Source organism: Rasamsonia emersonii, assembly GCF_000968595.1.
Source record: "Rasamsonia emersonii CBS 393.64 chromosome Unknown ctg1118621760347, whole genome shotgun sequence".
Lineage (NCBI taxonomy): Eukaryota > Fungi > Ascomycota > Eurotiomycetes > Eurotiales > Trichocomaceae > Rasamsonia > Rasamsonia emersonii.
The window spans coordinates 1-27,334 of record NW_013563063.1 but is presented as its reverse complement, the minus strand read 5'-3'; the positions used below and the strand labels follow the sequence as shown (position 1 = coordinate 27,334).

The 27,334-nt window shown below is 52.8% G+C and overlaps 9 protein-coding genes across 9 annotated transcripts; 6 read left to right on the top strand and 3 right to left on the bottom strand.

Annotated features, from left to right (window-relative positions):
- Positions 1-280: 280 nt before the first annotated feature.
- T310_5937 (Uncharacterized protein) lies at positions 281-1,086 on the top strand (the record flags this gene model as incomplete). The annotated part of the gene is made up of 2 exons (XM_013471217.1): positions 281-431; positions 530-1,086. 2 exons carry the CDS (start codon positions 281-283, stop codon positions 1,084-1,086), a joined length of 708 nt encoding a protein of 235 aa, XP_013326671.1.
- A 223-nt stretch (positions 1,087-1,309) lies between these two features.
- T310_5936 (Uncharacterized protein) lies at positions 1,310-3,099 on the bottom strand (the record flags this gene model as incomplete). Its single annotated transcript, XM_013471216.1, has 7 exons — positions 1,310-1,366; positions 1,403-1,536; positions 1,675-2,117; positions 2,167-2,260; positions 2,308-2,561; positions 2,615-2,943; positions 2,980-3,099. The coding sequence occupies 7 exons, from the start codon at positions 3,097-3,099 to the stop codon at positions 1,310-1,312; spliced, it is 1,431 nt and encodes a 476-aa protein (XP_013326670.1).
- An 817-nt stretch (positions 3,100-3,916) lies between these two features.
- On the top strand, positions 3,917-8,496 carry T310_5935 (Uncharacterized protein; the record flags this gene model as incomplete). Its single annotated transcript, XM_013471215.1, has 9 exons — positions 3,917-4,283; positions 4,354-4,626; positions 4,686-4,725; positions 4,780-5,495; positions 5,556-5,784; positions 6,037-6,095; positions 6,280-6,442; positions 6,560-7,081; positions 7,128-8,496. The coding sequence occupies 9 exons, from the start codon at positions 3,917-3,919 to the stop codon at positions 8,494-8,496; spliced, it is 3,738 nt and encodes a 1,245-aa protein (XP_013326669.1).
- Positions 8,497-9,153: 657 nt separating this feature from the next.
- T310_5934 (uncharacterized protein) lies at positions 9,154-11,553 on the top strand (the record flags this gene model as incomplete). The annotated part of the gene is made up of 7 exons (XM_013471214.1): positions 9,154-9,224; positions 9,273-9,411; positions 9,470-9,543; positions 9,603-9,740; positions 9,817-10,154; positions 10,212-11,131; positions 11,191-11,553. The coding sequence occupies 7 exons, from the start codon at positions 9,154-9,156 to the stop codon at positions 11,551-11,553; spliced, it is 2,043 nt and encodes a 680-aa protein (XP_013326668.1).
- A 1,086-nt stretch (positions 11,554-12,639) lies between these two features.
- T310_5933 (uncharacterized protein) lies at positions 12,640-14,408 on the top strand (the record flags this gene model as incomplete). The annotated part of the gene is made up of 5 exons (XM_013471213.1): positions 12,640-12,969; positions 13,028-13,260; positions 13,316-13,531; positions 13,597-14,042; positions 14,107-14,408. The coding sequence occupies 5 exons, from the start codon at positions 12,640-12,642 to the stop codon at positions 14,406-14,408; spliced, it is 1,527 nt and encodes a 508-aa protein (XP_013326667.1).
- A 1,239-nt stretch (positions 14,409-15,647) lies between these two features.
- Positions 15,648-17,447, bottom strand: T310_5932 (uncharacterized protein; the record flags this gene model as incomplete). Its single annotated transcript, XM_013471212.1, has 8 exons — positions 15,648-15,756; positions 15,906-15,973; positions 16,055-16,126; positions 16,205-16,255; positions 16,319-16,621; positions 16,674-16,769; positions 16,831-17,165; positions 17,219-17,447. The coding sequence occupies 8 exons, from the start codon at positions 17,445-17,447 to the stop codon at positions 15,648-15,650; spliced, it is 1,263 nt and encodes a 420-aa protein (XP_013326666.1).
- A 2,320-nt stretch (positions 17,448-19,767) lies between these two features.
- Positions 19,768-21,662, top strand: T310_5931 (GPR1/FUN34/YaaH-class plasma membrane protein; the record flags this gene model as incomplete). Its single annotated transcript, XM_013471211.1, has 7 exons — positions 19,768-19,970; positions 20,038-20,127; positions 20,192-20,292; positions 20,482-20,550; positions 20,623-20,798; positions 20,858-20,971; positions 21,333-21,662. The coding sequence occupies 7 exons, from the start codon at positions 19,768-19,770 to the stop codon at positions 21,660-21,662; spliced, it is 1,083 nt and encodes a 360-aa protein (XP_013326665.1).
- A 2,783-nt stretch (positions 21,663-24,445) lies between these two features.
- T310_5930 (uncharacterized protein) lies at positions 24,446-25,540 on the top strand (the record flags this gene model as incomplete). The annotated part of the gene is made up of 2 exons (XM_013471210.1): positions 24,446-24,969; positions 25,054-25,540. 2 exons carry the CDS (start codon positions 24,446-24,448, stop codon positions 25,538-25,540), a joined length of 1,011 nt encoding a protein of 336 aa, XP_013326664.1.
- Positions 25,541-25,842: 302 nt separating this feature from the next.
- T310_5929 (Uncharacterized protein) lies at positions 25,843-27,185 on the bottom strand (the record flags this gene model as incomplete). Its single annotated transcript, XM_013471209.1, has 6 exons — positions 25,843-25,990; positions 26,040-26,141; positions 26,357-26,436; positions 26,792-26,832; positions 26,863-26,894; positions 26,947-27,185. Coding segments are annotated over 6 exons (642 nt in total), but the record flags the coding sequence as incomplete, so codon positions are not given.
- Positions 27,186-27,334: the final 149 nt, after the last annotated feature.

Below are 27,334 nucleotides of genomic sequence, written 5' to 3'. Positions count from 1 at the left end.
TTTATCTATGCCCCTATGATACGACAGCTCAACTTATTCCTTATCGATCGTCATTGCACATCGACTGCTGCCCGGCATCCCGATGTGCTGGACGATATCCGCGGTCCGGTTCGGTCCGACGTGGAGGTCGGCGCAGTATGAATACCAGTTCATGTCGGTCCGCTCGTTGTCTAGGTCCTAGGTAATGATCAGGCTTGTAAAGCAGTTGAATGGATGCAGAAGTCATTGGACTTGATGCTTGGAGATATGCTTGGAGGTAGGTGGATTGGAGCTCGTAGGAATGAACGAGCTACAATGGGCCAAGTCGTATGCACGACCCCGGATGAACTATTATCGATCCATGGAGCATCCCGAGACACCAGATGATTACATATCTCTTCTGAGCCGCTATCTCAAGCTTGCTCCATATCTTGTTACGAACTCTCCGAGCGGTAGGCAGCGAAAGACTATCTCGCATCCAGATCTCCATCTGGATAATGTGCTTGTTGATCCTGAGACAAGGCGCATTTCTTGCCTAATTGACTGGCAGTCAACGGCTATATCTCCGGTTTTCTTACAACGCAAATTTCCACAGATGCTGGAGCCTTAGGCGGCTCTAGCCAAAGTACGGCTACTACAGGAGACGGGAAACAGGGCATGGATCCTCTGGCGTATTATCAACAGTTGGTTCGAGAAAGAGACCCTGTGCGATGGGCGACAATCAAGGCCAAGTATCGCTCAGTTAGGACGAAGCCAATATCCCTGGCTCCCAGCTGTTGGGACAGGGAGGATCTGTTCTCGTTTCGGAATTCTCTGCTTTCTGTCATTGCACATTGGCAAGACATTGCGCCGGATGCAGGGCCATGTCCTGTAACGTTCACCACCAAAGAACTGGAATCACACCAGAATGAAATGGAGCTGATTGAAGGAATTTCGTCTATTATGCATCAGCTGCATGATGAGGGCCTGATTCCGCTTGGTGGCATGGTACGACCAGAGGATTATCAACGTATCAGGGAGATCAGCAATCAATTCAAGCAAGACTTTATCAATCTAGGAGAGGATGATCGACAAAGAGCATTGCATGCAAATGTGTGGCCTTACTGAGGAACATAGCATCGATACTGAAGGCTAGAGTGGAGGCTGGCACAAGACCGGACACAGCAGATGGTGGATATATGTAGTCAAGCATGTTCTGGCATAGAGCAGGCCCAATAATATCAGAAGGAGCAGGCAGATTGCCATCAACAAGAGGTGGACTTTGATATCAACAAGTAATGGTGACCACAGAGGACTAGAAATTCAACTAACCTAGCTAGAAACTTGCACACTAATCAGCTGGACCATACTGAATCGTTGAGAAGTAAGACACTCGTTCAAGCTGGATCTACCGATAGTATACACATTCACCTAGTACTCGCACCAGAAAAGCTTCGGCGAACCACCTCAACAGAACCATTCTATAGCTAGAAACCTGATGAGCAGCCGCCAATCGAGGTGAACAGATAAGATGAATAGAAAGTAGAGCGGGTGCTGGCGGCAAAGTTCTGATATGGTCTGGATTCATCCACACTCCAGACATAATTAAATTGACACTGTCAATTCCGACAAGGTAGACTGACTATATCCTCGCCAGCAGCCGCTGCGTCGTCGTCCCCCTGACGTCCGACAAACTGACCACCTCGAGACACACACCCAGAACATCGCGCGTATCGCGGGGATCGATGATGCCGTCGTCGATAAGCATGCTGCTGGTAGCATAGCACTCAGCGTCGCGGGCGACCTCGTCGCGGAAGCGCTGCACCTGCGCCTTCAGCTTCTCCGGCGAGAGCGTCTGGCCCTTGGCCTTTGCGCTCGCGTGCTGCACCGTCTCCATCACGCCCGCCAGCTGGTCTGGCCCCATGACGCTGCACCGGCCCGTCGGCCAGGTGAAGAGGAATCGAGGCTTGTAGGCCCGCCCGCACATGGCGTAGTTGCCTGCGCCGTACGACGCGCCTAGGATGATGGAGATGTGTGGCACTGTCGAGCAGCTCACTGCGGAGACCATCTGGGCGCCCATCTTGATGATGCCCGCGTGCTCGGCTTTGGGGCCGACCATGAAGCCGGTGACGTTGTGGAAGAAGATGATGGGCACGTTCCTGCGTTGTCAGACGGATTTACTTTAGCTGACGCAGGGAGGATACGTACTGCTGGTTGCAAAGACGAATGAACTGGGCTCCCTTGGCCGCCTCGTTGGGATGGATGACCGGCGTTTGGTTGGCGACGATGCCGACACGGAAGCCTGAGACTGTTAGTATCAAGACACTCTGCTAGATAAGAGAAACTAACCCATGACGTGCGCCCACGCAGTCAACAGATTCGTCCCGTACTTGGGTTTGAAGAGCATCATCCGCGAGTCATCGACAATCCGCAGCAGGACCTCGCGCATGTCAAACGGCTTGCGGATGTCGGGGTTGACAATGGCGAGGATATCGTCGATGGGATAGCGAGGGGCCAGCGGAGTGATGATTTCCGGCAGACAGTGCGGCGTGTCCCTGTGCAGGGTAGCAACCCACTCGCGGGCCTTTTGGATGGCGTCGAATCTGCCTGACCTTAGCAAGGATGCAGTCTTGTTTCCAATAGGAAGATTGCATACTCATCCGTCGCAATCTGATCCGCCAGACCGGTCGTCATGCCGTGAATCCTGGCACCGCCCAGCTCCTCTGCGCCGATCGTCTCGCCAGTCGCCATCTTGACCAGCGGCGGCCCGCCCAGGAAGACCTGTGCCTGGTCCTCGACGAAGATGGTGTAATCCGACAGCGCGGGATGATACGCGCCGCCGGCAGTCGACGAGCCGAAGACGATGGCGCACGAGGGCTTGCCATGCTGCGTGCGGAGTGCCAGGTCGCGGAAGAGCTGGCCTCCTTTGTGGAAGACGCGGAATTGCTGGGGGAGGAAGACGCCGGCCTGATGGTCAGAGACTTGCTATCTGGGCGAGATCTGTAGACATAATGTACGTACCGACTGCACCAACGAGATGAGCGGGAGATCGTTCTCGAAGCCTATCTCCATAATCCGGTTGACCTTGATGACTGTCATCTCATTCCACGCCCCGCCACTCTGGGTCGGAATATGCGACATCAGCAGACAGGGCCGGCCACTTGATGGACCGTCAGTCTGGGATCAGCCAGCCTGGGATGCCAGCAGCCTACCTAACACAGCCAATTCCAGCAATGAGATTGGCGCAGGGCGTCGAGTCGGGATTCCCGAAGCCGGCGAAGCATCCCAGTTCGAGGAACGGCGAGTCTTGGTCGAGCAGTAAGGCGATTCTGTCACGAGCTGAGCAGGAGTTAGCGTCAATCAAACGATTTATTTATCATTATTATTTTGTTTTGTTTTTATGTGCTGTACATACGCAGCAACTGCCCGCGCTCCTGATGCCGCGATAGCGAACTCTCCGTCCCCTCGGAAGACACATCTTTCAGCGCCTTCTCGAACCGTTCGAGCACAGGAGTCCAATTCTCTCTGTTGGCGACAAAGCTGGGCGCGCGCAGGTCGAGCTTGGAGTGTTGGACAGGGAAGGGCTGTTGAGAGGCCATGGCGAGGTCAGTCCGGAGGGATGCAGGGAAGGCGATAAACTCGATAGACTCAAGGACAACGCAGACTAACTATATTAACTATATTAACTATGAACTGTAGATCACGCTACTGATTACCCTGAGCTAGAACACTCCGCACTCGCACGACTCTCTCGTCTGGGGCAAATGCGTGACGTCTCGGACCGAATGTCCGGCGGGCCAGGATAGCCGGCCGAGCCCTAAGCCAGCCCGAGGTCGAGGTCTGGAGACGGCCAAACACGCAGCATAAATAAACGGACTATATGATTCCTCAGGAGACGAATAGATCTGCTGATCGATTTGCTGAGAACTGCTGTTCGCAAGAGAAATTCATTTCCACAATGGTGTCTCCCCCCGGTGGTGCGAACCTCTCCCTGGTCCAAGGCCCCAGCGATCCTCCCCTCTGGACAAAGACCCTCAGCGAGGTCATCGCAGAGCAAGCAAAGCAGCATGGCGACAAGGAAGCCCTCGTCGTGCCGTGGCAGTCGACCCGCCTGACGTACCGCCAGCTCGCGGAGCGCAGCAAGCTCGTGGCCAAGGCCCTGCTGGACACGGGGCTGCGTCACGGCCAATGCGTCGGCATCATAGCAGGCAATTGCTACCAGTATATCGAGGTGTTTCTGGGCGGTGCCAGAATCGGCTGTCCGGTTGTGGTGCTGAACACGACGTATTCGCCGGAGGAGTTTAGGGCGGCGGTGACGAGGAGCTGTACGTACATACATACATACAGACTTTACTGTGTTTGATCTGATACTGACATTCTTTTTTCTTCGTCCAGCCTGCAAAGTCATCTTCATCGCCTCCACCATCGGATCAAGGAAGCTCGACGCGCACATCGAGACACTAGCCACCATCCCAGAGCTGAACCGCATCGTCAGTCTAGCCGACAGCGACGCCCATGTAAAAAACCTGGTCAAGGGCAAGGTCGAAACGCAGTCGTACAGCACCTTCGTGTCCAGCGCGCATTCGGTGTTCCTGAACGACTCGTTTTTCCGCCGCGCGGAGAAGGCTGTCAAGCCGGAGGATGTGTTGAATTTGCAGTTTACGTCTGGTAGATATCCTCCTCTACAGAGGAAATGGGGCGCTTCTGACCAGGTTCTGTTTCTATAGGATCGACTGGATTGCCCAAAGCGGCAATGCTGACGCATATGTAAGTGCCTATCTCTACTAAGTACAACAGCACAGATAGCTGACCGACTGAAAGCAACCTGATCAACGACGGCCGCTTCGTCGGCCAAGCCATGCGGCTGACTCCCGCCGACGTTATCATCTGCCCGCCGCCGCTGTTCCACTGCTTCGGCCTGGTGATGGGGTTCCTGGCGTCGTTCACGCACGGCAGCACCATCGTCTTCCCGTCGGACCACTTCAACGCGACGCAGACCCTGGACGCCGTCGTGCAGGAGAAAGGCACAGCGCTACTGGGCGTGCCGACCATGTTCCTGGCCGAGCTCGAGGTCATGGACACGAACCCGGGGAAATACGTGATCAACACCCTGCGCACCGGCCTGGCGGCGGGCTCGCCGGTGCCCGCACCGCTCATGCACCAGCTGCGCGAGAAGATGAACGTCCGGGGCATGCTGATCGCGTACGGCATGACGGAGACCAGCCCCGTGACGTTCATCACGTCGCTGGACGATACGCTGGAGAAGATGACGACGACGCTGGGCCGGGTGCTGCCGCACACTGGGGCGAAGATCATCGACAAGCAGGGCAACATCGTTCCCCGCGGTCAGCGCGGAGAGATCTGCACGAGCGGGTTCGCGCTGCAGAAAGGGTACTGGAAGGACGAGGAAAGGACGCGCGAGGCGATGCGGCGAGATGAGAACGGCACGCTGTGGATGCACACGGGGGACGAGGGGTATATTGACGAGGAGGGCTATGGCCATATCACGGGGCGGATCAAGGATCTCATTATTCGGGGTATGCATGCACCTTGTCCTTCAAACAAGGAATTTTTTTCAACTAATGTAACGGCTTCAGGCGGCGAAAACATCCCCCCTACCGAGATCGAAGAGCGGCTCCTCGCCCACCCAGCCATCGGCGAAGCCTGCGTCGTGGGTCTCGAAAACGAACGCTACGGCGAGGTGGTCGGATGCTTCCTGCGCATGGCGAGCAACAACAACAACAACGCATCGCAGAAAAAGCGACTGTCGGACGACGAGGTGCGCGCGTGGGTGACGCAGACCCTGGGCAAGATCAAGGCGCCGCAGTACGTCTTCTGGATCGGGGATCCGGAGGTGGGCGACGATCTGCCCAAGACGGGCAGTGGGAAGTACAAGAAGCATCTGATTCGGGGGATTGGGAATGCGTTGGTTAAGAAGATGCAGCAGACGCCGAAGGCGAGGCTGTAGTTTCAGCGTTTTTCTTTTAGGAATTTTTTTTGTTCTTCTTTTTGTTTTCGTTCGAGATGATATTAGATATACCAGATGAATGGATGGATTGTATAATTACATTCTTACAGACAGCTAAAGAAGAATTCATCTACTTCGGCTGTATACATTTCCACTCCATACGGACGGAGTATGTACGCAGTCCATTATACTGTCGATCTACTCCCAGGTAGCGGCTATGCTAGATTTCTTACTGTTGTCATTATCTTGCCGTTTGCTGGGATTTCACCTGCCTTGTCAGATGTGACTTTAGCATGTACATACAGTACAATGAATGCTGCTAGCAAGGACATACAAGCATGTACATTACCTAGCTACATCGGCAGTGAACGTCCATTTTAGGAAATCTCTCGGTCCGCAACCAGTTCTTAGGGTTCGGCGGGCACGTGGCAGCCCGGACCGAACCGCGTTCCGGAAGCTGCCGCTCCCTCGGCTCGGCTTCGGCCTGCGATCTGCTATCTGGTTGATGGCAACAGAGTATGTATGTAGACAGGGACAGCAAAAGCTGCTCGGAAGTCATACTTGCGCCGACTGATTAGTTGGCTGTTCGCTCCTTGACTGCCGTTGCAGACTGATCGCTAGGTAATATAATAGGTGCGTCCTGAGTATACTGCCAGGAACTACATCCGCATGGCGGGCTTTAATTAAGCCAGTGCTTGCCTGTCATCTACGTCACTCGTCTACGACATCCATGTCAGTCCGTATCGTCGAGGTCGGCCCTCGAGACGGCCTGCAGAACATCCGCAACAATGTGCCCACGCCCGTCAAGCTCGAGCTGATCAACCGCCTCGAGCAGACCGGCCTGCGTATCATCGAACTGACGTCCGTGGTCTCGCCGAAAGCAATCCCCCAGCTGGCCGACTGCCAGACGGTGCTGTCGAGCACGCCCGTCCAGAAGCTCCTGACCGAAAAGACCCATCTCCGTCTGCCGGTGCTGATACCCAACACCAAGGGTCTCGACATCGCCCTGAAGTACGGCGTGAAGGAAGCGGCCGTCTTCATCAGTGCGACGGAAGGCTTCAGCAAGGCCAACATCAACTGCACCGTCCAGCAGGGTATTGACCGCGCACGAGCGGTCGCGACCAAGGCCAGGAGTGCGGGAGTTGTGGTCAGAGGGTAAGCATGGAGCCTTGCTGTTTCACCGGCCGACTGACATCGGCAGTTATGTGTCATGCATCTTTGCCGATCCCTACGACGGGCCAACGCCTCCCTCCGCCGTATACCGCTGTGTGAAAGAATTACTGGACATGGGCTGCTATGAAGTCAGTCTCGGAGACACTCTCGGAGTTGGGACCCCATACCAGGTCCGCGCCCTCATCGAATACTTGGTCCGCAACGGCGTCCCGCTCAACCAACTGGCGGGCCACTTTCACGACACCTACGGCCAGGCGCTAGCGAATGCCTGGGAGGCATACAACTGCGGAATTCGCACGTTCGACAGCAGTGTCGCTGGACTGGGCGGCTGTCCGTTCGCGCCCGGAGCCAAAGGCAATGTCGCCAGCGAGGATCTCGTGTACATGTTCCAAAACGCGGGCATTGACACCGGAGTCGACCTGTTGAAGCTGGTCGAGACGGGCCATTGGATCTCTCAGCAGCTTGGCAAGGCGAACGACAGTCGAGCTGGAACCGCCCTGGCCACCAAACACTGTCGACCATCTCGGGGAAACTCCGAGTCGGCAAAACCGCCCAAACTCGAGTGGACTCTGGAGAGAGAGACGGAAAACCTGCTGATTTACCGCTCTGGGGTGAACCTGAAGATGGTGCTGAATCGACCTAAAAATGGAAACGCGCTGACCATGCCGATGATCTCCCAACTGATAGAGGCGTTCAAAACGGCCAGCGCAGACCCGTCCATCTCGCGGATCGCCATCACCGCGAACGGAAAATTCTTCTGCACAGGGATGGATCTCGCAAAAAACAGTACGTCCGTGGGTCAAGGGGGTTCTTCGAGCAGCGCCATGTTTGAACGGTTAACCACGCTGCTGGAACTGATTGACAACTCACCAAAGGTAACTATTGCTGCCATCAGCGGTCCCACGTTCGGTGGCGGCATTGGCCTGGCATTTGCATGCGACATCCGCATCAGCGTCAAGACGGCCGCGTTCACGTTGAGCGAGGTCAAGCTGGGGCTGTGTCCCGCCACCATCTCCAAGTACGTGGCCCGGGAATGGGGCACTGCATTCACTCGGGAAGCCATGCTCTCCGCCCGGCCTGTGGGCGCGAACGAGCTGAAGGCGCTCGGCGCGATTGCGGAGGTGGCAGACAACGTGGACGGGCTGCTGAGCCAGCTGGACGGGCTGCTGACCCGGCTGCGGAGTTCGTCGCCGGCAGGGTCGCGCATGGCCAAGGAGCTGGTCCGCTTGAGCTGGGCCCATGCCGGTGGGGAAACGCAGGCCCGCGGTATCCAGGCGCTGTTCGAAGAGATGATGCGGCCCGGTTCGGAGGGCGCGTACGGGGTGCAGCAGTTCCAGCAGCGGCGGCCAGTGGACTGGGATGCGTATATCAGGGAGACGCAGAAAGCGAAGCTGTAGTCGAGTCGTCGACATCAAATCAGATGCACGAAACGAATCTCTCAATCTATCTGATAGACTTCAGTCGAGAGACTCGAGAATAGACGGACCTGGCGTGCTCGCTTAGCATGCCGAATCTGGTTAGTGGAGTTGCTTACCAACTTCCCAATCGAGACATCCCGGGGATCCCACAACGCATCGCGGAGGATTGCTCTTTGATCCTGGAATTTGAAGATTGTACATGTAGCATAGTGAGCGTGTTTAGCATAGAGAGAATGCATAAGACAAATGACCAAAACAGCTGGCTGTACAGAGTACAGAGTGTGGTGTACAGAGGAGAATGCGTGAGACTGGACTGGCGGTAAGCAGCGAGATGAACCGGGCATCGCGCTAGGCCTGTTCGGGGCAATGCATACGCGCTTTCCCCGTCGCACGGGATTCGCTGCCGCAATCTTGGGAAGGCGCCAGCCCGGTGGGCCGCTCCGGGCCTTTTTCGCGTCCCCGTGGGGAGCCTGCTTACGTCAGCCATACCCCGCGTCACGGGAGCCAACGTGATCCAACGTGATCCAGGCAACGTGATCGGCCAACTCGTCCATCCCGACTCCGACTCTCGACTGCCTGCCCGATCTGATTGATGTCCATGTCGCCGTGATCTCGCCCTGCTCTCTTGCCACGACGATGGCTTCTCGCGAGCAGTCCGCTCCGGCGGAACGCATCAGGCGTATCCGCCAGGCGTGCACCAACTGCCGGTAGGCTCCTGCCGTCGTGCTCTCTTGCGCTGCGCTGACTCCTCCCAGCCTGAAGAAGACCAAGTGCTCCGGCGACCGGCCGCGATGCACTCACTGCCAGCGAAACAATCGCCCCTGCAACTATGAGCCCTACTCGGCCACCGTCGCGGACCACCACTCCGTGTCCTATGCGTCCAATCTCACCAACGTGCGTGCTGTCGACCGCTGCTACGGATGTGCCTCATGCTGATACTGATCTCTGCCAGTCGGAGCTGCTGCAACGATTACGCACAATCGAGTCGAAGCTCGCCCAACTGAGCGGCCAGGCCAACGACACAAGGTCCGTTCCCCTCCGTCTTCGTGCCCGCGGCTCGTGCTCACAAGGCTTTGCATGGGTAGGAGCGTCGCGATCGAGTCATCTTCCAGTCCGGAAGAGACGGCGCCATCGCAAAATTTCTCCGTCGCTGGAACGAAACGGCCCCGACGGGCGACCGTTCCCAATTTGGAGGATTCTGCTGTCGAAGACACCAACACCCTGTATGGCTATTTGGTGACAATACCGCCTCCATGGCCATTGCTTTTGTCGTGCGCTTCGTCTTCTAACTCGATGCAGATCATACAAAACCCTTCCCCCGCAACCCGTCCTACAATCTCTCATCGACACCTACTTTGTCTATGCCCATAACCAGCCCTATTCCTACTTCCAAGAAGCCTCCTTTCGATACAAGCTCGAGCACGGCTTGTTACCCAAGTGCCTGATCCTAGCCGTCCTCGCCTACGCTCTTCGATATTCCGACCACGAATACTACCAGGGACGAGTGCACGAGGCTTCAGAGGGTTATGCCAGGGAGGCTTGGTTATCCGTTCTTCAGGACCACCTGACAGTGGAAGACATTCCGAATCTACATGTTGCGCAGACGACGAATTTACTGGCCATTGTGGACTTTACCGGTATGCCTTTGCCACTTCTTTTGTTTTCGACATTGGCAATTCTAATTTCGATTCCAGCTGGTCGGATTAGTTCCGGATGGCTGAAGATTGGCCTCTCCGTCCGCATTTCCCAGGACCTACATCTGATGAAGCAGCCCGACGAGTGGCTTTCCTACGTGGAGCAGGAGGAGCGACGACGAGTGTTCTGGTCGGTCTACCTACTAGACAAGCTAGTTTCATGTGGCAGAGCTCGTCCGCCAGCGATTTCAGACGAAGATTGCCATGTCCAATTGCCATGCGATGAGCAGACCTTCCGAGAGGGAGGCCGGGTAAGGACGCCCACTCTCAGCCAGCTGCTCAACTGGAATACTGAAATCTGCGCCATCCCCGGTAATTTTACGCTTACCATCCTGGCAGCGTCCATCTTGGGCCGCTGCGCGCGGTACGTCCTCCACGAACGCAACGTCGACGAGATCCCGCCGTGGGACTCGCGATCCGAGTTTGCGACCATTAATTCGTCCCTCCTGCTCGTCGAGTCATATTCGCAGATCGGCCGCCGGTCCATCGGCGAGATGATCAGCGAGAATCTAACGCCGGACGGCAGTATCGATCACCAGTCCCTAGGCCATCTGATCTTTGCCTATGTGGTCTTCCATCTCTGTCATTGCATGCTGAACCACCCCTTCCTGCTGCGGATGCGTCTGAAGCGACTCGGCTCAAAGATGCCGACGAGTTTCTCGTCGCGTGCCTTCCAGATCAGCTGCGAGCACGCTACGAAACTGTCGAATCTGCTCGAGGAGGCGATGCAGTCGGGCTGCCACGTCAAGGCGTCCTTTTATGCCTACGCTACTACCATCGCGGGGGGCGTTCACTCATTGAACTTTCACGCGGAACGGGCTAGAGGTGGACAGGGCTCCGCCGGAATCTTGAAACACTTCCAACAGAGCCTCAACATCCTGGAGAGGATGTCCGGTAATTGGGATCACGCGTCCAATATGGTATGACACCTGCCGCTTTGTATATTTATGTAGCTCCATTCTCACCTGGCTATTCGCAGAATCTCCGGCTGCGAGAATTCCACTCGCAGTGCCACAAATTCGCCCGTCTGATGGACCCTTATTATGTCATGCACGATCTGGACCCCACCACGGAGGAGATCCTCTGGTCGATGGTAGACTACGGCACCATGTGCTCTAACGTCAAGGCCACCAAGCTGGCCATGGCCGGTTCGGCCGTTCCGGACCCGCCGTTCTCGTCCCTGGGCCTGAATTTTGGACTGGCCGGAGAAACGCAAACGCCGACGAATCTGATGGTGCCAGAAAACGACATCTTTCCGACGATGATGTCCGGAGTCGGAGGTGTCGGCCTGCATGAGGTCGACTATCTGATGGACATGGCATCGAGCGGGAAGACGCTATAGGACTGAATCTTGGTTAACGGTTTCACGATTTCATGGTTTTACTTTTTATTCAGAAACAGGTTCGGACCGTGGTTCCGGACCGATGTTAGTCCAAGTTCACAGTGTACGGAGTACATTGTGTGTATCGTTGAGGACAAGACGCCTCTCACGCTAAGATCTGGAGCTCTTCGGATCTAATCGATTCCCGGCCATGGGCCTGTTGGTGACCATGCGGGGCAAACATGCGCACCGGAGTGGAGTATCTTGGAGTCTATTTCTCTTCGCAAGCGTCGCGGCGGCTGCATCTGGCGAATGTGGGATATCCATGTACGTATGTACCTAATTCTTGGGTGTGTAGTTTCTATCTACGTCTTGAGGACCCGTTTTTGGTATGGAATTAGCATCGTCTATGATATTATTTTTCTGCAAGCTATCGAGAGGAGTTCCCCGCTACCTACGTAATGTCCCCGAGCGGACCGTCTTACGGGATCTGCCTGAAACACCGCGATCAGCCAGTTCTTATCCTCGTACGCCGGCGTAGCTCTCCAGGAGCGCTTCTCATTGTCCACAGCAGAAGATAGAGTTCCTCCCCCTTGTCCGGACTGATCTGACAAGGTTCACAACAGCATTTTCCCCGACAAGCACGAAAACAAGCCGGATGAGGGCGTGCCCCTGGCCGGGCCAGACACATATATCCCCGGTCGATCCAGCGGACGAGCAGATCCCCCTTCCTGGGCGGTTTCCCAGGTCGGCATGTGAGTGTCGTCTGACCAGGGGCCATCCCCGCCAGGCGCAAATCTAAGTTCAGGACGAGTCCAGTGGCCCCCGGCCGTGAGAGCGTCCGTCGCAGCGGACCGCGGAAGACGGACCGGAGTGCAGCGGGGAACGCATTCGCCCTCCCGCTCCGGCCTCCCTATTTCCCCGCATCGCAGACATGCAACATCTGGGGTGCTGCAGGCTGGGGCAGTGCTATAAGATGGGGATGCACCCCGGATCCCCACGGGGAACGGTGCTGTTCATTCCTGAGTCCAGTGATTGCTTCTTTCCTGATTTGAACATACATCAGAGGTATACCAAAGACGAAAGATCTTCATACATACGACGACCATGGCCATCAAACCCGCCGTCAACGGTTGCGCCAATTGCTCCCCCCTCGACCTCAACAACAACTATGTCCAGATCATCAACGGCAAGGTCGCGCCGACGGCCCAGACCCGGCACGGCCTGAACCCGGCCAACCTGAAGCCCAAGCCCGAGGTGCCTGTGGCCACGGAGGCAGACGTCGATGCGGCCGTGGCAGCTGCCAAGGAGGCCTTCAAGACGTGGTCCAAGGTGCCGTACGAGGAGCGGCGCAAGGCCGTGCTCGCCTATGCCGATGCCATCGACCAGTTGCGGACGGAGTTCCGCGATCTGCTCATTTCGGAGCAGGGCAAGCCTGTAAGTTGCATACCATAGCATACCGTATATACAGATCTGACGAAGTTGACTGCGATAGATCCCCCAAGCCGACTCCGAGACCGACTGCGCCATCTCCTGGATCCGCGGCATGGCCGACATCAAACTGCCCGAGGACCTGATCGAGGAGAACGAGCACCGCACCGTCATCACTCGCCACACGCCCATCGGCGTTGTCGCCGCCATTATCCCGTGGAACTTCCCCTTGCTGCTGGCGACGGGCAAGATTGCGCCCGCTCTGCTGACAGGAAACGTCATTATCGTGAAGCCTTCGTAAGTGTCGTCGTTCGTGCTTGTGATTCCGATCGATGACTGACATGCTCTCCAGCCCATTCACCCCCTATTGCGGTCTGAAGCTCGTCGAGCTGGCGCAGCGGTTCTTCCCCCCGGGTGTCGTCCAGTCTCTCAGTGGTGACGACAACCTCGGCCCGTGGCTGACCAGCCACCCTGGTGTCGACAAGATCAGCTTCACGGGCTCGACGACGACCGGAAAGCGGGTGATGGAGAGCGCTAGCAAAACACTTAAGCGAGTGACCCTAGAGCTGTAAGCACACTACCATCTGTGAAGCGAAACGGCTGGAAAAAAAAGACACTACTAACGCATCTCAGCGGTGGCAACGACCCAGCCATCGTCTTCCCCGACGTCGACGTCGACGCTGTTGCGCAGAAAGTAGCCTTTTACGCATTCCTCAACTCGGGCCAGGTTTGCATCCCTACAACCCCTCTTCTAACAGCAAGACTAACGGCACAGATCTGCCTCAACCTCAAACGGCTCTACGTCCACGAGAGCATCTACGAGCCGTTCAAGGCGGCTCTGGTCAAGCACGTCCAGTCGTACACGCTGGGCGACGGCTCGCAGCCGGGCATCAGCCACGGGCCGGTGCAGAACAGCATGCAGTTCGAGCGCGTCAAGACCTTCTTTGACGATATCGAGAAGCAGGGGTGGAAGGTCGCGTGTGGAGGAAAGATTGAGCCGTCGCCGGGGTACTTCATCACACCGACGGTGATCGACCGGCCGCCGGAGGATTCGCGGATTGTGGTGGAGGAGCCGTTTGGTACCAGCCCCCTCTCTGTGTATGTCATACATGTACATGTACGTGATATCCTAACGATTTTCAGGCCCCATCGTCCCCCTCCTCACCTTCACCACAGAAGAAGAAGTCATCGAGCGCGCCAACAACACCAACATGGGCCTCGGCGCCTCCGTCTGGACCAACGACCTCAGCAGAGCCTCCCGCGTTGCCCGCCAGCTGCAGGCGGGCAACATCTGGATCAACACGCACTTTGACCTGTCGCCGATGGCGCCGTTTGGGGGGCACAAGGAGAGCGGGATTGGTAGTGAGTGGGGGGCGAATGGGCTCAAGGCGTTTTGTAATGTGCAGACGTTGTTTTTAAATAAGAAGGTTGTCACTGCTGCTTAAGTTAGTTGGTTGACTGTTTTGGTTGATTTGATTGATTTGACTGCAGTTTGTTGATGATGTCTCGACTTGTTCGACTTGCTTGTTGGCTTGGCTTAGATGATTTGATTTTATTTGATTTGATATCCGTCCTGTCTGTCGATAACGAGCGTCCTTGTGACATGACATGACACTGTTTGTAACGCAGCAGCCAGTACATAGCATATGCAATCCATACCCACATCGTATGAATATTTATCCTCTCTCTTAAAGCAAATTCCATATTAGCTAGCAGTTTAAACGTGCTTAGCTTGTCATTTTATTCTCTGCACGTATCACTTTAATCTCGATATGAGGGAGTAGTTGTTAGTTGACCATCACTTCGCTTTCATTCTTTTCTTTTCTTTTTGTCCTATTTTAATATATATAAACTTTTTTTGTCTGTATTTCTCCTTATTTATTTTTATTTCCACTTCAACGTTTGTATTGTGTTAATCAGCGTCTGGACTAGACAAATTAATTGTCACCAGTTGTGGCAGCTTAATGGAATAACCATTGCATTCAGTACTAAGCTTGATGGAAGAACCATAAAGGATCCTCTGGCTACGATACAAGATAAGGTCCGTCCTTACACATGATACGGATGGACAACCCATGTGGCAGTATGGACGGTCCTTACTCGGGATCCATCAAGGTAACGCAATTGTACCGCGACACCAGTGAATGGAAACATTATCCCCTCGCTGCACACAATACAACATAGGTGATTCCTGCCCCTCTCCACAATCTATCACAATGTATTTTTTAAAAAAAAACCAAGAGAGAGAAACAGAATTGAAGAAACATAGATTTGCGTACTCTATACCTACCTGCGTCAAAAATAATGACGATATCAAATAGTCTGATCTATCGTCTAACCCTAACTAACTAACCCTAACTAATCAAATGCCTTTTTCGGACCGAACCCGGATCGGGAAATCTACCATTCCCCACACGGAACCAAGGATTGTTACCAGAAAAGGAAATCTCCTCTGCTCTGCTCTCCTCTCACTCTCCTTTGCACGAAGGATTTGTTTATTGTCTTGTTTCTTTTGTTTCTGTTTTTCTTAAGGTGTTATGTTTAAATTTATTTGCTGGTTGGTTGTTATGATTTATACTCTACTATGCATGGATGTGCTTTTGGTTTGTTTGCTTCCTTCCACTGCGTGTGCTGAGTAAATAAATAAATAAATAGACTTTAGGTTATGGTTATGCAGTGTTACATCATTGCGTAGGAGAACCAGTGCATGGTAATTCCATCGAGATAAATAGAGAAATACCCGGAGTAAACTTCGGAAGTGTATTGTCTTGAGGGCAAATAGAATTGTTATTGCTATTTATGTATGTACGCATGTATATGAAATATGCAACTATGTACATGTACTGATGGCCAGCAGTATCCTCATCATCGTCATCACTTCTTCTCTGAAAGCGTATGAAAATAAACCCATCATGCCAGCTCTCTCCAGACAGACAATCTACCAGACCAACACAGGCTTAATCGTCGTTCCATTCTCCATATCCTTGATCGCTTGCTGGAAATCAGCCACCTAAATAAACACATAACAAGTCTTGTTAGAAACTCCTGACTGAAGGATAATTTTTTTTTCTTCTCAGGACGTCTTTCTTACAGGATAGAATTTGATCAACCGGTCGATGGGGAATTTGCCACTGCGGTGCCATTGGATCATCTGCGGGATGTACTGCCGTTTGTCAGTTAGTCTGTTCTTTTCTTGTCTGTCTTGTCTGACTGTCTCTTAAGTATACTATACTATACGCACCTTCTCCGGCCGCACGCCTCCTTCCATGCTACCGAGGATATGCTTTCCTGACTGTAAATAGTTCCCTACTTAGCAGAGATCACAAAGATGTAAATGTAGGACGCTTGTACTCACCACCATGTGCGGCACGATGGGAATCTCCAACTTCGAATCCATCGGCGCCACGCCCAGCAGGATCATCTTGCCCTGGTTGGCCGTGAACTCGACTCCCTGCTTGATCAGCGGCACCACGCCCGTGGCGTCGACCGTAATCGTGCTGCCCGAGCCGTCGGTGACTTCTCGCACCGCCTGCTCCAATGTCCCCGTCAGAGTGGCCGTGTTGATGCCGTGCGTCGCTCCCAGGCTCTTGGCCAGCTCGAGGCGGGCGGGGACGCGGTCGATGCCGATGATAGTGTTGCATCCTTTCAGCTTGGCGGCCTATCTGTTGTCAGCCTGCCTCTCTTTCTACTAATTCTTGACAGGTACATACCATAATTGCGGCCAGTCCGACTCCTCCCAGTCCGATGATGGCCACTTTATCGTCCGGGCCGGCGGATCCGAGTTCTGTGATGGTTCCCGCACCAGTCTGTGGACATTGGTGTCAGGATATTCTCTCATTCTCCTTCTGGCTGGATTGGAGGTCATACCTGAATCCCACACCCCAACGGCGCAAACAGCTTCAAGTCATCCTCACCGCTCACCAGAGCCGACACATTCACTACAGACGTCTCTTGCACCCGCGTCAGACGCGAGAAACTCGACTGGCCGAAGAACGACCCTCCAATGTTCTCGTTCGGGTCCGTCGTCCCCTTGAAGGCCTGCCCGTCGCCGGTGAAGTTGAGCTGGTTGAACTTTGCGCAGTAGCCCGGGGCGCCGAATTTGCAGTTGTGGCATTCGCTGCAGAAGGCGAAGGAGAGGAGCACCGCGTCCCCGGGCTTGACGTGCGAGACTTTGGATCCGACGGCCTTGACGTGGCCGGCTCCTGGAGGAGTTAGTGACCTACAGAGAGAAAGGACTTTTCAGTCAATGGCTTACCCTCATGTCCCAGCACTCGCGGGTAAGGCGGCAGAGGGAAGCCCGGGGTGCCGTCTGGCGCAGAGCCACAACCCAGGTCGGTATGGCAAATGCCAGACGCAACAACCTCGACGAGAACCTCATTGTCATTGAGCGGCGGAACCTCGACGCTCTCGAGATTCCATTGTCTCTTCCCGTCAACTGGAGGACGCGAGACAATGGCCTCTGTCCGCTGAGTCTGATGAGCCATGGTGTGCACGCAATCTGCAAGGAAAAGAAGAAAGTCTGGAGACGTCGCACAGCAGAAGAACGAAAGACGATTTGATTCCGTTCGAAATGGATCTGTTGAAACAGAGCACAACAGCAATATAGCCTCGTCGTCCCCTCCCCTCTTCCATCCCAGTACACTGTTCGGCGGGGTCCATTCTCCATAGTCTCCCTAACTTCATCCGGACCGATTCCGCCGCCCTCGGGAACATGATAAGTGCACTCTATGCTCCATCGGGCCATGGACCGGAGTGGGTAGGAATCGTTTCTGAGTGTCGGTTCAAGTCATCGGCAAAAATTAAATCAATTCCGGACAGATTTCCCTTCTATCGATCCACAAGGAGAGACCGTCGACCGGCGATATCGACTCGAACCCTAACCCCGCCCCGGCTTGGCGGACCGGCTCCGCTAGCTCCGCTCCAATCCGCTCTCCGCATTCCTTACAGGGTAAGTAGGAGTATACTGTAGAATATTTCTTCGTATTCCTGCAAACATGGCCAGCCTAGGTAGTTCCTGGGACGAAGCTTTGGAAGAGACGAGACAAAATAACTTGAGGAAATGCTTCATGTTATTGGCTGTAGATATCGCTACTTGTGTAGAATAGTAAGTAAAATTCTTTCTACTATGAAAGACCCCTAGAGCATGCACCCCTAAGCCCTTTAAAGCATACAGTATATCATAGAAAACCCATACAAGACCCACAATGACATCCCTACAAGGAATGCTTTATGCAGGCTTGTTGGAACTTCAACCCAAAACAAATAAAATAAACCCCACAGGTTCAAACACCCGACTCATCTAGATACCCCAGACGGAGCGAATCCGGGGTTTCCCCGCACTGACGAGGCACAGTGAACTGTCTGTCCACTTGGCGTGAAAGCTTGTCCTGCATTGCCTCACGACACTAACCCTAATAATGCTTAATGCTTGTTCCTTTATTTAAATGGCATACCTGGCCTGTGGCCTGAGCTTTTCGGACCGTGTGTATCCATGGGCCCCCCGAGACTTGTAAGGGTACCGAGTTCAGAAACAGAATTGATAAAGGATTCGCTGATGGAAAGGAAAGGAAGAGACTGTGCTTGTCTACGTATGTGCATGTCGGGTCTAGAGTTACCGTATTCCCCAATTGTTTGTATTGGATGTATTTCACTCTGAGGATGTTTCTCTCTCTATTGCGTTATTTCCTGTAATCATCTCAAACCGCATTAACTGATCCAGTAACGCCTCTTCTGTCTGTTCGTATCATGTGAATCAACGATTCCTTTCAATCGTAACATGATTCACAGAAAAGGACTCTATTAAAATCTGTTCTTACAAATGACAAGTATTCTCCTTCAACCGAGCAGGCTCAAGTAGGATCGTCTACGACCTGACAATCCTGCCAGAATCCTGGAAGAATCACATTCCGCAGCACGGAACCCATCCTCCTCCGTTTCTGTTGCCAGCGGCGATCATCATCTTCATCCTCTGCTTCCCAGTCTGTGTCTGCTGTGGAGGAGGCCGAGGCCATGAATCCCCAAAGGATGATCACCACGTCCGTCGTCGCCAGCGATTACATCATCCCCCGATGCTGAAGGTCGTGGACGACCGTCAGGAGCTTGTCGGTTGCTGAGCTGATTTTGTACCGCAAAGGATACCAAGTGGCGAGGGAGGCAACACACTCAACTTGCCGCTGCCCCAGACGTGAACTCGTATCATACCAACTGTATACACTGCCTCATCTAGGAAAGCACCGACGACTGCTGCATATGCAGCTGCCATGGCGATGTCAGGCCCCGGTCCGCTTCCGGGTCCTGCCCAAGCCCTAACCCGTCTCCTCAGCACTCCGGTCCGCAACTCGGGCAGATCCGACCAGCGATGCATCCCCGATGCTCGATGTCGGGAATCTGCTCAAGTGCCTTTCTCCGTGATCTGCATTAACTTGTGGAATCACTTGGCAGCGACCGAAAGCCTAGTCAGCAGACGGTGCGGAGGTGGAAACATTCCCCAGAAACATCCCCCCATTTACCTCATACTTCGCCCATTCGAACGGGTTCGCTGGAGGATGATCGTCGTCCCAAAAATAAGCTATCCCCAAGCGATCTGAGGAAGCGGAGCCCCGGATTCGAGCAACGCGAGGCGGACCGTACTCGGGGACTCCTTTCGCTGGTATTCAGGAGATGCAGATGCACATATAACCTCTGAGGAGTATGGCCCGGGACTGTATGTATAATAGAAGACTGGGTTACTTGATTGCGTGAAGCAGCTCGCAGCTCCAGTTCTTGCCTTGTTGTTTATTTGCGCCTTGAACTATTGCCGCCACAATGACCAAGGACGCCGTGGAATCCGGCGAAGACACCCCGACCCAGAACGGGCAGACGCCATCGCAGGAAACCGCCATGGCTGGCTTGACTACGATCCCGACGTCCGTCACGCTGACTGCGGAGCAGTTTGAGAAGCTCTATCTCAATCCGCTGAAGGGACGACAGGGTGCGATGACCAGGAAGTTCGGCAATCCCACGCCACTGTAAGCAACCAGCCCCTATTCAGGATCCGCAGGACAATGTATAGACAAAATGCTGACTGAGGGAAAGGGCACTGGCGAGTTTGGTCGTGACGGTCATGCCCGTCTCGGCCGCCTTGATGGGATGGAGGGGCGCTGGTGGGACTGGGATGGCGTTTATGTAGGCTGCCCAAATGCCATATCACACATATCATTTCATCCAGTTCCCAACTAATGCTATTCAGCGGCGCCATGGTCTTCCTCGCCGGAACGATGCTGGTCATTAGCGGTCTTCTCGAGTTCGTCTTGGGCAATACTTTTCCGTGTGTGGTGTTTGGGACGTTTGGTGAGTAGTGCATAGTGGATCTTCAATCAAGTCAAACGCCATTATACAGATGCTGACAGGATCAGGCGGATTCTGGCTCGCGTTTGGATGCACCTTACAGCCGGCTGTGAACGCGGCAGGTAAACATCTCCCTCGTCAGATACAATCTCAACCAGAAGTACAATCTAACGAACCTGATCTTGTTTTCAGCCCCCTACTCGTCCTCCGGAACCAGCACGATGGAAGGATTAACCAGTCCTGAATTTATGAACACATACGGTGAGTAGGACCCGACGGAATCATTGAAGCTTCCCCTCCCATTGCAGATATCCCCGCTGACTGATATAATAGCATTCCTGTTCCTGGCCATGGACATCCTGTGCTTCATCTACATGATCTGCGCGACTCGGATCAATGCCGTGTTCGTTGCCATTTTCCTCACGCTGGTTATGGTCTTCACCCTGCTCAGCGCGGCCTACTGGCGACTGGGACTGGGCGATGCCGTGGGCGGTAACCGACTGCTCGTGGTGAGTAGCTCGACAGAGTGGCTTTGTATGATGATCTTGGCTAACTGACAACTGCCCAGGCCGGAGGCGCCTCTCTCTTCGTGGCCAGCATGCTGGTCTGGTACCTTCTCATTGCGCAGCTGTTCGAGGCCGTCGGTATCCCGCTCAGTCTTCCTGTCGGGGACATGAGCAGGGTATGGAAGCGGAAGGAACACTAGATTCACCAGCCCTAGGAATGAATATCTCTATCATTACGAGGATAATTCTGATGATGATGGCATGGACCAGTGGAGTGCAATTCGGGGGTGCGAAGACACTATTTTTGCAGGAGTATATGAGGAGTGATGAAGGCTGACAATTTGAATGGATTGGAAAGGAAGCGTTCAACAGATTAGCTTTGATGGGTCCCTGTTTAGTATCTTTACGTATTCTTTATATTACTTATAATCCCTTTTCTTTCTCATGTCTAGCGTATATAACCATAGGGTTTATTATAAAAATAGAGCTTCTTAGGTATAAACGAGAGTTTCAAGCCTGCACCTCATCACTAGCTAGGTAGTCACAAACATTCTACCATTGCCCGCTTTGATGTCTTCTTTGCCTGTGGACGCCGACATATCTATCAAAGCCACTTTCCACGTAAAGCTCTCTCACACAAGATTTCAACCGTCCGACGGAATCCGAAATAATGCAGCAATGTCTGCTTCAAAGGGCGCAATTGACTCAACTGGGGATCATCATGGTAATCATAGTCCGAATGTGGATCATTTCCCCCAGCCTCCAGGATTCGATCTCGGATCACGCAAAGGGCATGTTGCCATTCCCAATTCACCTCCTATCGATATCCCATCATCTGGCTCCTCAGCATCCATGGCAGCTGCATGAAAAGGAGAACGTGGCGATGCTCCCTGGGGATCTGCTTCTCGAACCATCGAGTCCAGACCCCGGGGATGAAAACGTGGCCCCCGAGCAGCAACGAGATGTAGCGGCGTTGGATGTTAGCTTCGGGAGTAAGGGCCAGTAAGGTCGTGGCCAGGGAATTAAAGTTGTCTGCCAGCGAGGGGGAAAGTGAGTGTATCTTCCCCGTTGTCGCTGGAAGGGGGCAGTTATATTCTTTGGCAGATAGAAGGAGGACGCCTCGGCCAATTTTATCGTAAATCTTTGAAGCCAGTGAATGATCGGAATCATCGGAGATGGTTAAAGAAGTTCTTTTTTTCTATTTCTTCATCCTTTTCTTTCTCTCTTTTTGGACGTAGTGGCCATGGACTCAGCCGCAGTGGCAGCTGCCGAAACTGGGGATTTCTCTTCTCCCTCTCTGTGGCTTGGGTTGCAAAATAGCCATGTGCTTGGAGTACTTTGGAGGCTTCTGTGGGAGAAGGGACCACAAGTAAAGATCATCCCATCCAAACGTATCGTATCCATAATGGGCTAAGACTGTATATCCCCAGACCTGGCAAGGGATGCCGGCCCGTAGGAGGATGTAGCAATGCCTGTAGCGAGGGCGCAGTGGAAAGGCATCCTCACAAATCTCATAGCTAGGTCGTAGGACCCACATTGTCTATCAACAGAATAAAGAGAAGTACTTATGGCTGGATGACTGCCCAGGATTGTGTAGCAATATGGTCAAACCTTTGTCTCTTTTATATCCTTCTCTGGGAATTTCCAACGATCATTCCTACGTCTTCACTGCAGTTGAGACATAGATCGATGATTTTGGATGACATGACTGCCTGATTCGAAGCCAGTTGCGTCATATACATAATGTGCTTGACCATGAATCTATGGATGGGCAGGACCATGGAATTCCACCATGTATTATTTATAACATGCATTACGAACCATATACAACTTCATAAATCATAAACGAACCCATGGTAATACTGATATGTGGGATAACAATCCTGACAATATAGCCAATGGGTGAGAAAAAAAATGTAAGGGGAAAAAAAAGCAACACAAGAACTAAAATGAAGATAAGTACATAAAGAAATCACTAATAATGATCCAGGAACCGGCGTTTAAAAGCTTTCTAATCATGAAAGCTTTGCAACGGCTTGATTCTTCTATCTAAGATGACTATGGAGGCAGCTAGGCGAGCCGAGCCTGGTTAGGCAGGTCTCAGAGCCTTAGGCTCCAACATCTTAATTACTGCCAGGGACCTCACTGATTTCATCGACATCGCTTGCCAGACGTCTCCTTAAGAACCCAATATCTTTCCTGTCGTTCTCTAAGGAGGACAGCTTCGTCTGGTCTCGGTTTCTGATCGAATGCTCTTTGTATTGAAGGACAAGTGACGGGTCCAACACTTAGACACCCTTCACGGTAACTGCCTCGCTCCCAACAAAATTTGTGATCCGAATCTGCTGGGTCAATGATATCAACATTGTGATTCTTGCCGCCCACTTGCATCCACAGATTTCCAGTCGAGCGGGCCATTCCAAAAATGGTCGTATTCCTAGCCAAGATCTGGACGCGTCTTCGATGCCCATTGGGAACAATGATATCAATATGATTTGTTGGCAGTTCTCGTGCCTAAGGCTTAATAGGCTGCCTGGCTTGCCATATGACCTACAGCAAATAAGCCTTCTCTCTGCCTCTCAGATAGAGAAATCAAGGCACCTTCTTCATGGCTCCTCACACCTCTTGTCAAGATCATTTGTAGCCCTCCCGGAGCCAAGAAGGCGACATGCGACTCCACCAACAAAGGCGTATGTACGGTATATCGGCAAGGTGGCTGTGTATGATTGTGGCGCTATGTTCCAAATCGTCTTGGTCGATGTTGCTTGTGCTCATTCTGGTGGGAGTTCGTGGAGAGTATATCTTGCTGTCCCTGACCCTGGGTATCGTCGTCGGAGCAGCAGCAGCAGCAATCCCAGAACTTCGAAAACATTGTGAAACAGATGTGAAATCGGTTCTCTTTCAGCAGAGTGCCTGAATTTCTCTTTGGATAGCCGGGACTTCGTAGTACTGAATCCACGTCAGATAAAGATCTCCTATCGTCCACGGTTGGGAAGTGATACTTACGGTGCCAGGCATGTCAGTCTGCGATGGATGAAAAAGGCGTCTTGGAAGTTCAAAACGACAGAGGGGACAAGAGGAGGACAGAGCAGTGTCAGGTGGATTGCAGGAGGAAGAACGGAATTCCAAATGCCTGGAAGTTGTTGCAAGCTCGTGTTGGGCCTCGTTCCTTCCTTATTTGTCAGATTGTCAAAATTGGCAGCAGCGATGGGTTGGCAGAGTGGGTAGACGCAACAAGTCGAGAAAAAAAAAAGAAAAAAAAACAACTGAAAGAAAATATAGTACGATAGAGCATATCTACATAGCCACAATTGTGTCTTCCTGTGCATGCAGGCCATTACTATCATTTGTTGGCAACCAACATCAGGCGTACAGCCGCAAGTCATGTGACGGGGCCAGTCGAGTCCGTTCAAATTTCCTTCAAGAAACCTGGTTCTAGCAAGACAGATAATCCTGACATTATTGACGGAAGTGATGGTTAGGAGTACATACATGTAAGTAATCTACTAACTAAACCAACGTTTGTTCGCGCCTTTGTCTGATTGATCCGTCAGCCGCCGATCCAACATCGTATCGCTCTATTTATATAGGTAGCAACGCGACTGCCACCACGCTGACATTCTCCACGTTCCTTCTCCTCTCTCCCCACGATGCCCCGCTGTGGGAATGGAAACTACTCCTTGCCCAAGATCGCGGCCGAGCGCGAAGAGTATGCTCCTACGCCGCTGCCGGCGACCCGGCCACGAGCACTAACCGCCCCGCTCGTATCGCCATCGCTGGTCCAGCCCCCTGACAACGGCCAAAGGAAGCGGAAATGGGGCCTCTTCTGGAAGAAAATTGACAGGCCGCTGCAGCCCCAGACCACTTGCGACCAGCGCCAGTGCCTACTGCTGTCCCGACTCCCGCCCGAGATCCGCCTCGCGATCTGGAAAGAGGTCCTGGGCGGGCTGCGCGTGCATGTCGTGCAGGCCCGCGAGAAGAGGCTCCTGGGCATCCGATGTAACGAGCATGAAGAGGATCTCGAGAACAAATGTCCCGGCGCACATGAATGCTGGGGCATGTCGACGGCCGCGAGTCTCGGTTATGACTTCCGCGAGGTCGGTTTCTATATGTACCCCACGGAGCCAGTATGCTATGCCAACCTGCTGCCGCTGCTAAAAACCTGCCGGTTAATGTATGTAGACCTCCCTGTCTGATATCATGCCAGTTCTGGTATTATGCCATGTCGCTCTTGCTGACTGTGGCATCCATCACATAGATACTCCGAGACGGTTAACCTGCTCTACACGGAAAACATCTTCTCTTTCAACCACATTGACACCGTCATCCGCCTCGGGCAGACCGTCCTACGGCCCCGGCTGAATCGGATCCGCGTCGTGCATCTGTTCCACTACTTCGCATGGCAGATGTATTCACAGATCCGCCCGGCGCCGGAGGACGAGGACTCCAAGCCCGAGTGGCTCCTGCCGCCGCACGATCCGGACACGTGGAACGAATGCTGCCGCGCGCTGGCCAGCCTGGCCGGGCTGGAGGAGCTCTACCTGTATCTCAGCGGCGTGGCTGTGGCGCCGGCGCCGTACCCGGTCGAGCGGCTGTTGCAGCCGTTGCGGCAGGTTCGCGCCTCGCGGGTCTTTGAGGTGAGCATGCCGTGGGATAAGGATCCGGCCGAGGTGGTGGAATTGGATGACGACATGCCTTTTCGGATTGTGTCGAGGGGATCCAAAGGATGCTGTGGTTACGATTGAAGCCGCGTTCGATGTGATGTACGTATGGATATACATGTACGTATATATGTGCTTAATAAATTCTCTAAAAATGTAACGTGTGCTTCATATGACTCAGTAGATAGATAGGTCAACAGTATCTCGTGAATAAAACACTAATCAATAAGGAGACAGGAGACGAGATCTATATGAATGCCTACGATTGCCAGGATTATCAAATCGTATGACTTAAAGAATCAATATGCAGTATAATCCATGACGATCAGGCACGGACACAAAGGCCGTCTCTTAGCATAGTGCATATATAGGGTGACAGGGCATCTTTATACCCAATACAGGTCCTTTTCTGCCCTTTTTGTTCTTTTTATACAGCATAATATTAACCCGTCTATCCTTCTTTCCTCTTTCAAGTCACCACGATCATGGGTACAGCCTATATCTACATGCAGTGCACATTCTCTGAGCACTGTACTGTACATGTTACCTATAATCCCTTTCCTTCCATATATCTGCTACATACGACCATAGGGTGTGGAAAACAGGGCTTCCCGTCCGCTCAGCCGTACTTAAGCCACACGCCGGCTGGTTAGTAGTTGGGTGGGTGACCACCAGCGAATCCCAGCTGTTGTATGTTTTTATTTTCAAAAATAAAATAAAAAAATTCTTTTTGTGGTACATGGAAAGACTGACTGTTTGTTAATGATTAAGGTCGGGGTTTGACGTCTTTTTGCTGCTTCACCTGAACCTCCTGGAACCCCTTTTTGCCCTCACCCTCCCAACACTCTCCCTTTACACCATTGGCTCTTGTCCACTATGATTACCTAGGTAGTTACTTACACATCCTCTCCAATGCTGTACTGTACCGACTGACTGGAAACAGCGACTGCGATTACCAACCCTACCTTGTGGATCCATTTCTACAACAAAAAAACCCCCTACCATCATCTACGAATTATACTGTGACAAGCGGTGGCTACCATGGTTTTTCAGTATCTGATGTCGCTGGAGCCATCTTCAAGCATCGACCCTGAAGGCAAGGTCTTCAAGGCGGAACAGTCGTTGCTCATCATTGGACCTCTTAAGTTGTATCCTGTATATAACAACTCAACTTCTCGCCAAAACTCCTTCTTACCCAAATTTTATATAAAAGACCACAAGGTCTACACACCCAAATCCAGGAAAACGGACTAGAAATCATCGTACAACTTCCGTAGTATACTCTCTGCCTCAGAACTTGAATTGGAGACATTACTGGAATGCAATGCCACTAACTAGAGCTTGGAGGGCGTTTTTCTGGCAAGGAGGATTGCCCGCTAATAACATTTATGTATGTACATACATACAGACGCATTTCAGTACACCTGACTTAACCGTTCTACATCAAATAGCAGTCAGTAAAAACCGACCACGGGCCGATGTAAGCTTACTCGGTCGCCACTTTGACGGTTGGACCGTGCCACTGTTTGCGACCCCGTACAAACCAGTCTCCCACAGAGAAAACAAGAGCCGCTCCAAATACCGGCGCGGCGTAGTTCATGTTCTCCGCCGTGACAGGATAGTTGGGGGAGAGAGGGGGGGGGGGGATGTACTGTACAATAGAATGGAATACAATTAAGGTAGTCTTATAAACATGAACAAAAGTGACCTTAGAATTTGTAGTTTGTAGCTATGGTAATTTCTGCAGCACGGGTAGTGTTTGCTACGTCAAGTTTCCTTCTCGCTGTAACATGAGCTTGGTTGAAGTTGGTTTTTAATTTCAATTTCAGTTTATTCAGCTCTTTTCTAAGAATGTCCCTACCCTAACAGAGGCATCAT